At 42.2% G+C, this 9,183-nt stretch overlaps 1 protein-coding gene across 2 annotated transcripts; it reads left to right on the forward strand.

Annotated features, from left to right (window-relative positions):
- Positions 1-5,270: 5,270 nt before the first annotated feature.
- On the forward strand, positions 5,271-8,965 carry LOC133915250 (transcription factor MYB3R-4-like). Of its 2 annotated transcripts, XM_062358338.1 has the most exons (4): positions 5,271-5,635; positions 6,461-6,819; positions 6,941-7,067; positions 8,000-8,965. In XM_062358338.1, exons 2-4 carry the CDS (start codon positions 6,536-6,538, stop codon positions 8,738-8,740), a joined length of 1,152 nt encoding a protein of 383 aa, XP_062214322.1. In that variant the 5' UTR covers positions 5,271-5,635; positions 6,461-6,535; the 3' UTR covers positions 8,741-8,965. The 2 variants fall into 2 exon arrangements, with proteins under 2 accessions (XP_062214322.1, XP_062214321.1); XM_062358337.1 differs by having other exon boundaries at positions 5,271-6,819.
- The last annotated feature ends 218 nt before the right edge of the window (positions 8,966-9,183 follow it).

Raw genomic sequence — 9,183 nt, forward strand, 5'->3', positions numbered from 1 at the left:
GGCCCAGGGAGAAAAAGAAAAATGGAAGGAGAAAAAAGAAGGAGAGAAAGAAAAGGTTTTGGAATAATTCAAATTTGGAGAATTTGAATTTGGTTTTGACTTTGGATTCAACAACTCTATTTTGAATATTTGAACTTGGATCTCGAGATTTTCAAGACGATTTGAACCAAAGGATCCAACTAAATTTTTGGATTTGCGCTGAATAGAATCTAAAAGTATATTTTGAATTTGATCCTAGTGCACTTCGAATACTACTGCAACTTAGCATAACTCACAACTACGAAAGTATACATATACTTGTATATATACATCCACACTCCTATTTTCTTAACCTTAATCAGCCTAATTTACCCTAAAAAGTTTCAATTTGGAGTGAGATTTGCACTAATTGGCAGGCTTAAACTCAGGATGTTACAGTAAGATACCTGCATATGTAAAGAACAGGTGCTTTGATGCACATAAGTAATGCAAGCGTAAAGAAGATGAGTACTTCGGCAATTGTATGAAGAATAAACACTTCGATGCATATGTTATGCGAGTGTTTGAAAAAATAAACATACACGGAGAACAAATATCTCAATGCACTTATGCAATGCAAAACGTGCGGAGCGTATGCATCCCAAGTGATGATGCTATGCACACATATGAAAATTATGCGCTTCATCGCAAATGAGTAATATTGATATATAAATGCTTCGGCATTCATGTGAAGAATAGTTAGTTTGATGCACATATAATGCAAGTGTGCAAAAAATAAATACTTTGGCACGTAGATATGATGCACTCGTAGAGATAAATATTGCAACGCATAAGTGCAACGCATGCTTGTGAAAAGTAAATGCTCCGTGCGATGATGTGATGCATATTCATGAAAGGCGAAATTTATGTGGAAAGCAGCTTTAGTGTGGACTTATCTGCTATAGATTTCTTCCCAGTATGAAGGTCTACTGGTACGAAGCCCCTGCTGGTACGAAGTCCTGCTTGTACGAAGGCCCCTGCGGGTACGTTGCCCCTTCTAGTATGAAGGCCTACTTGTACGAAAGGGCCTGCTGGTACGAATCCCTTGTTGGTACGAAGGCCCTCTTGGTAGAAGCACCTATTGGTATGAAGCCCATGCTGGTACGAAGGCCTACTTATACAAAGGCCCCTGCTGGTATGAAGCCCCTACTGGTACAAAGGCCTACTTGTACGAAAGGCCCCCTGTTGGTACAAAGACCCTGCTTGTACGAATGCCCTTGCTTCTACGAAAGCCCTGCTGGTACGAAGGCCCCTGCTGGTATGAAGGCATGCTTGTACGAAGGGTTGTTCCCTGACGAAAGCTTGATGAATGGTTGTTTTTTTGAGGAAGGCCTGATGAATGGTTGTTCTTCAATGAAGGCCTGACGAAGTCCTTTTTCCTCGAAGAAGTCTTGATGAAGGGTTGCTCCTTGACGAAGGGTTGTTTTTTGATGAAGGCCTGACGAAGGGTTATTCCCTGACAAAGGGTTGCTCCCCGATGAAGGCTTGATGAATGGTTGTTTTTTTATGAAGGTCTAACGAAGGGTTGTTCTTTGACGAAGGCCTGATGAAGGGTTGCTCCCCAACGAAGGCTTGATGAAGGGTTGTTTTTTGATGAAGGCCTCACGAAGGGTTGTTCTTCGACGAAGGCCTAATGAAGTCATTTTTCCCTGATGAAGTCCTGACGAAGGGTTGCTCCCCGACGAAGGCTTGATGAATGGTTGTTTTTCAACAAAGGCCTAACGAAGGGTTGTTTGTCAACGAAGGCCTCATGAAGTCCTTTTTTCCCGATGAAGTCATGATGAAGGGTTGCTCCCCGACGAAGGCTTAACGAATGGTTGTTTTCGACAAAGGCCTGACGAAGGGTTGTTCTTCGATGAATGCCTAAAGAAGGGTTGTTTTCTGATGAAGTCCTGATGAAGGGTTGTTTTTCGATGAAGGTTTGATGAAGGGTTGCTCTTTGACAAAGGCCTGGCGAAGTCCTAATAAAGGGTTGCTCCTCGACGAAGGCTTGACGAAGGGTTGTTCTTCAACGAAGGCCTGATGAAGGGTTGTTTCCCTACGAAATCTTAATGAAGGGTTGTTTGTTGATGAAGGCCTAACGAAGGGTTGCTCTTCGATGAAGGCCTGACGAAGTCCTTTTTCCCCGATGAAGGGTTGCTCTCTGACAAAGGCTTGACGAAGGGTTGTTTTTTTATGAAGGCCTGATGAAGGGTTGTTCGTCGACAAATGCCTGATGAAGGGTTGTTCATCGACAAAGGTTTGACGAAGTTCTTTTTCCCCGACAAAGGGTTGCTTCCCGATGAAGGCTTGATGAATGGTTGTTTTTCAATGAAGGCATAACAAAGGGTTACTCTTCGACGAAGTCCTTTTTTCCCGACAAAGTCTTGACAAAGGGTTGCTCCCCGACGAAGGCTTGACAAAGTCATTTCCCCCCCCCCCCCCAACGAAGTCCTGACGAAGGGTTGTTCCCTGACGAAGGCTTGACGAAGGGTTGTTTTTCGATGAAGGTCTCCTCTGTACGAAGGGTCTTCTTTTATGAAGGCTCTTCTCTATACGAAGGGTCTTCTATGTACGAAGGGTCTTCTATGTACGAAGGGTTGAAACTTGTATGGTCTGAAGGTCTCCTCACTCTTTAGAACTAGATCCTTATGAATGGCGCCAATTGTTAGAACAATTTCCATCTATAGTAGTCGAATGAGTTCATTCCAAGTAAAAAGAAAGGAGTGGAGATGGAAAGAATTAACCTCCTCTGCCCTTGACTCTTGGGTCCTTTATATAGGTGGGGGAGAAAAGATAAATCTCTCTCTCTAGCTCTTGGTAGGGTACAAATATTACAAGAAGATTATTGGGCCTTTATATGGGCTGCTCAATTACATGGGCTTCTTTCTAAGCCTGAACCTTTTCCCAGCACCTGAAAAATGGTAGAATTGAGAATTTTAGGGTTTGAATAGGAAGATTAGTTCGAACACCCAATATTTAGTCATGTGGACATTCTGGAATTGATTTTGAGTACCATCTTATTCCACAGGTTTAGGGAGTGCCAATGCTAACAACGTGAAGCCGATTTCTCATAGGGATGACAACAGGTTAGTCGGATGAAGCAAAACCACGCCTAATCCGAAACTCACCAATATTAACCCGGCTTGAGCTCGAAATGAAAAACGGGTGAAAAATAGCACCCGAACCCGCACCCGCCGAGTGCCAGTCGGGTTTCGAAGTATCTCTGACAAATGCGGCCGGATCTGCGGCCATCGGGCGACGGGGAGGCCAGGTGGGGCGACGCCGTGGCGGGGAGGCTAGGATGGATCTGCGATAGTCGGGCGGGGCAGCACCACTGTAGGGACCGGGGACGCCAGATCTACGATCACCAGGCGACAAGGAGGCTGGGTGGGGCAGTAGAGGAGGTGCCATGGTGTGGCGCGGCTGGGCCTTGGGCGCATTAGGAATGGGGCGGTGTGAAGTAGAAGCTGGGTGGCGCTGCTGCATGAGTTGGCCACACGGTCCAAGTGAAATGGTGGATGGGGAAGGAAGACTGTAGGAAGAGAAATTGGGTTGAGTTGAGAGTTATTCTGGTGCCCACGGGTCATCCGCAGAGAAAATCCAAACCCGCACCCGCTACAGATCAGGTACCCGACCCGCTGGACCCTTGGGTGGGATTTAAAACTCGAACCCGCACCCACCAGATGCAGAACCCACGAGTCTGGCTACCATCCCTAATTTTTCACGATTAAAACAAGTGTGTAACAAACCTATTGATGTGTGTCGTATGCAGGGTTTACCAATTCGTCAAATACCAGTTACTATTTGTAAATTTTGGTCAATTCGCTGCGGTTCGATAACCAAAACCGGTGGGGAATTCTGTCAAATTCAATTGTTTGGCAAAATTTGTCTGAATTTTATCGGTTTTTGTCGGTTTTCGAGTGGTATTTGCAAAAATCGATGAAACCGCTGGGGATCGGTTTTCATCTAAGTTCGTTTTTTGAAACCCTGGCCGTATGGATTGGCTTCCTAGTTGTCAAATCTTCCATTTATGTGGTCCTGTAATAACATGATTCAAGTTTCCATGTGATGTTTTTTATATGTTTCATGATTCATGTCTTCGTGATGTCCATTCATATGCATGTGTGGACCGTAATCATTATATTCTTATTGGACTGTCCGCTTCTGACATGTTTTAATCTAATCTAGTACTATAACTTAAGTGTTTGTTTGTAATTCAGGAATCTTGCATAGGTTTATTGTCGAGAACTTGCAATTTACCTAAATGTTATCAAACAATCCAATTCCCATAATGTTGGTTTAAATTTTCCTTTTTCCGAACGATGCCTAACACTGACTAACCTCTTTCTGAACTTTTGCGGTTTATAGGCCCTGAACAAGCAAACATCCGAGAAATGGAATTTTAGGCTTAAATTTTTTTTCCCTGGAGAGGATTATGGGCTTTAGTTAGGCGTCTCAAGCATTAGATGGGCTAATTCGACTCGACCTGGCAAGCGTTTCGGGTTGGGGTTTGTGACGCGAAGCGAGCAATCAGCTCGAAATGCCCTGGCCCAACAATTAGTCAATTACCGATCGGGCCGACCCGACCTTGCAAAAAAAAAGTTTTTTTTAATTTTTAAAATTAGCAGTAATGTGTGTCTGTTTCCAAAAATTACAAAAATTAGTGTTTCTCCCTCGTTTACACGCGATCTATATTTCTCAATTGCTGAATGAGCGAGAAATGATGTGGCATATAAGTATCAGGTGTAGAGATACTTCTCAAACATATGGATGTCGTAAAATTGATCGTAGGTGCAACAGTTGAGAAGTGTTTATTTTATTACTTTACGAAATGGAGATATATTTTTGCTAATTTTGAAAATATAAAAATAAAGAACAATCCAAACTTGGGCCTGGGTAGTGGTTTGCGTCCCAAAATTAAGTTTTCATCGGCGTAGCCTGAAACTTCTGAAAGGTCATCCAGTTCCAAAGTTTTCGAGAGAAGAATTTAATTATATGTTCTAAAGTTGATCAATATTTATTAATATGTTCAAAATTAATCATCTTTTAATCATATATTTTATAGAAATTAATTTATAATAAAATTTCATATTGAGTAAGAGAAATATATAGTAAACTTTGTTACAAAGTACTTCCTATAAAACATAGAATCAAAAGACGATTAACTTTAAATATATTATTAAATATTAATTAACTTTGACAAATATAATCAAATTTCCCTTTCGAGACTCCTCCGATCGCCGTCGAACCTTCGCTGGCACGCCGGCAAAAAAGAAAAAACTTCACTGCCACGTCGGCATCCCTCGATCGAAAGGGTTTCCTTCTCGTCCCGTCGGCCGCGCTACCTCTTTTCTCGCCGCCCCGCTCCGATTCAATACTGCCGCCGCTCTCAGAGGCACATGCTCACACGGTCACGCCGGTGACCTCCAAGCATGATAGCGTCCGTGCAGATCGGCGGCGTGCACACACATGCATGGAAGTCGGACATCTCCACCAGCGCCGGAGGGTCTGGTGGCCGAGCCGCGCCTCTCCACCGCCGGATCGGCAACACCGCTCTTCTCCTCCGTTTGGTTGACGCTCGCCGCACCGTCCTCTCCGGGCTACAGCGTCGAACGGCCGCGGCACTTGAGTCCAGGTTTTTTTATTTCTTACCCCTTACTTTTTGCCAACAAACCTTGCTCTCAGCTCAAAAAAGAAAAAGAAAAAGAAACTTCCTCTCCTTTCTGGCCCAGCGATGGGATGAGTTTATCTCGTGCAGTTCAACTGTTCAAGCAAATGTTGCTACTAGTACGATGAGTCTGCCAGTCCATGGCACAATTAATAATTTGCTCGCTTGTCAGTGATCAACTCGGTGCATGTGGATACTGGTTTAACTCCGGAGTTTAGGGGCCAAGAAACGTTTCTTCTGTATTAACATACCTTGATCACAATAGCTTGAACGACGTTTGATTTTTCTTCTTCTTTTCCATGTGTGGATGCTCTCGAAGTTTGGGAATTGTACGATTCTGTTGCATCTACAAAATGCCGCATCTAAATTGCACTGTGTTATCACATGGCATTCACCTAGATATCGTACTAATGTATAAGATGTGTGTGTGTGTGTGTGTCAAGTTTGATATTAAAGGACACTTAATTACCTCTTACATGGAACTATGGAAGTCTAGAAGTCGTTTAGTATTAGCGATAGTAAAGAAGATTATTAATTATGCAATAAATAAATAAAACATTAAGCTTCATTAATTTGTTGTGTCGAAGGGAGCAAGTCTTGTCTAGAGCTCCATATATTATGGCATGCTGTGCCATTCTCTTTTCTGAGAGATGCAGGCGGATAACACAACTGTTACTATTCAATCTTTTTCTCTCTCTCCACCTATACAGCTTCTGAATCCCCATGGATTTCAGTTGCTTTCACCCCCATACAGGGAGCTGCAATTACATGCCATTTGATTCGTACATGCAGCCGAATGGACACTACGAGCTCCACCCTGTTGATCATTCATTTGAAGGCGTTGGAGAATATACACCTGCTGGTTCTATGGTACCCTCTGCAATCTTCAACGACTTTGGTCACCAGTACTACTCAGAAAGAGAAACCAAGATGACTGTCGTCAACCATGCTTCATCTATCGATCATAAAGTTGGATCTAACCTGCCTCTGCTGACGCCCAAAACTGAGGTTTCTCATCTCATTGAAAGTGACCTTGGATCATATAAGGCATTCGAGATGAATGGCAGGTTTGTGTCAAGAAAGAAAACCTCTTGTAATACATTGAAGAAAGCCAATGTTGTGAAAGGGCAATGGACACCAGTGGAAGACAGGTGAGTTCTGTTGATACTTCCTTGTTTTTTCCCCCTAAAAGTAAAAAATATTTCTACTTGAAGTCATGTCCTGTTCTCTCTTCAAGGGCTATCAATGAGTTCATTCTTGGAATTTTAACAGGAAGCTGGTAAAATTAGTGGAACAGTTTGGACTGAGGAAGTGGTCTTACATAGCACAAATGCTACCTGGAAGAGTGGGAAAGCAATGCAGAGAAAGATGGCACAACCATTTGAGACCTAACATCAAGGTGCATCCCCACTTCCTTTGGTTCAATGCTGATGGCACAATGGCACATAACCAATACTGTTTGTTCCTTCTCAATCTGTAGCGAAGTAAAAGTGTGGTGTTCATATCATTTATACTAGTATTTTCTATATTGCAGTGCTTGACATTTCTTCTTTGAGATCGCAGTGAAATTTTGATCTTAAATGGCAGAGGAACTGATCTCAACCATTCAGTAAAATTTGGCAAACATCATAGGATCAACATGCAATGCATTATGGGTGCACTAAATGCCGTGAGATACTAGTCAACCTTATTCTAAAGGCCAAATTTTTTGGCTGCGTATATATTAGATATTTAGATGAACTGGGTGCTTTTGTTTGCACTAAAGGCCAATTTTTTTGGTTGCACTAAATGCCGGGAGAAAAGTAGACAGAGAATCATACGTAGCGTAGTACTAACATGTTAATGCAATTTGGTTGTGCACACCCATTTTGTCCATTTACTGTCTCTTAGTACATAATTCGTCTTCAAATACAGGATAGTTTAATATGAATGTGTCAGTTCCATGCTTTTTTATATGTCCAGTAGTAAAAACTGAAGGATTCTTTTTAGCTTGACATGGAGCAGCCAAAAATATAAGAGGGACAGTTCGACAAATAGATGAAAGATTGTCACAAAATAGATGACAAACCCAAAAACAAAGCACAATTAAAGTCCATTACAATCAATGGGGGTTAGTAAAAGTTATTTATCTTTTTCCCTTAATGTGTTAATCAGCATTAGTAATCTATAAATTGTAGAGAATAGGAAAAAGACATGAAACTAATTGCCTAAAAATGGCCATTCAGATTTCTACAAAATAATTGGTATTTTATGATATAAAAACTTTCATGATATCTGAGTAGTACCATTCATGCATGGAGTAATCTCCTTTCTGTGGAACCACAAATGCAGAAAGATATTTGGAGTGATGAGGAAGACATGGTTCTAATACAAGCACACAAGGAAGTTGGCAACAGATGGGCAGAGATAGCTAAGCGCCTACCGGGTCGAACAGAAAACTCCATAAAAAATCATTGGAATGCAACAAAGAGAAGGCAATTTGCACGGAGACGGAGCCGTACTAGCTCCAAGGGCCCCAAGTCAGGTACTCTTCTACAAATCTACATCAAAGGCCTTGGAATTGGCCCAAGCAAGAACGCCGCACCTCTTGCTCAACCTGCATTGTCACCGTCCTCACTTGCACTTCCCAGAGCCACGTCAGCAAAGATGAATGATGAGAGGCTAGAACACAACCAATCCGACATACTGGTTACCCAAGGGATACACGAGAATAATTGTGGCGGAATTCACAAGAATAATTGGGGCCGAACTCACTCTTGTGAAGAACTTTTAGCTCCTATCTGTGATGATTTTTCAGTTGACATGTGTGACGGTCTGTTTGACACAAAGGAGGAGGCGTTCCAAGTTTACACTGTGGACGATGATGTCGACATGAACTATATCTTCAACCATCTCGACTATGCTATCAAGTGTGATCAGGAGATTGATGTGGACATGATGCAGGATGATGACGCCCTCGAATGTGTTGAACCAGGATCAGCTCAAAGCAAAACAATGCATGTGAAGGAGGAGATGGATCCGGTTGAGATGGTGGCAGCCACACAGAATTGCGCGGGGGCAGAGAGTAACTAAATATGTACATATATATGTTTTTTACAGATAACTCCACGACCTAAAGATGCAACTATATGATCTATAGATGACTGCACGACCTTTTGGATGTTTCCTTCCTGAGGATCCCTACAATAAGTAAATAAAGCCTGAAATGAAGCGCTTGGTTCGCATTTTATGGTGTCTGTCTGTGTATATATTTCAGTTGTTATTTAAAAAGTGCTTATATTGTTTGTCGAGAAATCTGGGCAGAGAAAGAAAGAAACACTTCGAATTCCAAGAATCCCATTTTCAAGGGAGCGTCACTCGGATAAGCACATAGATTGCTCTCCAACTTCTGAACAACACTTCTTTTTTGTGATCTTTGTAAACGAGCAGGAAATTCCAATTAATTATTCAACAACAATTTGTTTTCTATGTACACCTAATTTGAAAATAGTGGGCCCGCGGCTGTTCCTGAGGAT

Source organism: Phragmites australis, chromosome 4, assembly GCF_958298935.1.
Source record: "Phragmites australis chromosome 4, lpPhrAust1.1, whole genome shotgun sequence".
Taxonomy (NCBI): domain Eukaryota; kingdom Viridiplantae; phylum Streptophyta; class Magnoliopsida; order Poales; family Poaceae; genus Phragmites; species Phragmites australis.

Coding starts and splice junctions, on each gene's coding strand:
- LOC133915250 (XM_062358337.1), top strand. CDS start 6,392: ATGGATTTCAGTTGCTTTCACCCCCATACAGGGAGCTGCAATTACATG. Junction 6,820..6,940: donor TGGACACCAGTGGAAGACAG/GTGAGTTCTGTT, acceptor GAATTTTAACAG/GAAGCTGGTAAAATTAGTGG. Junction 7,068..7,999: donor ATTTGAGACCTAACATCAAG/GTGCATCCCCAC, acceptor CCACAAATGCAG/AAAGATATTTGGAGTGATGA.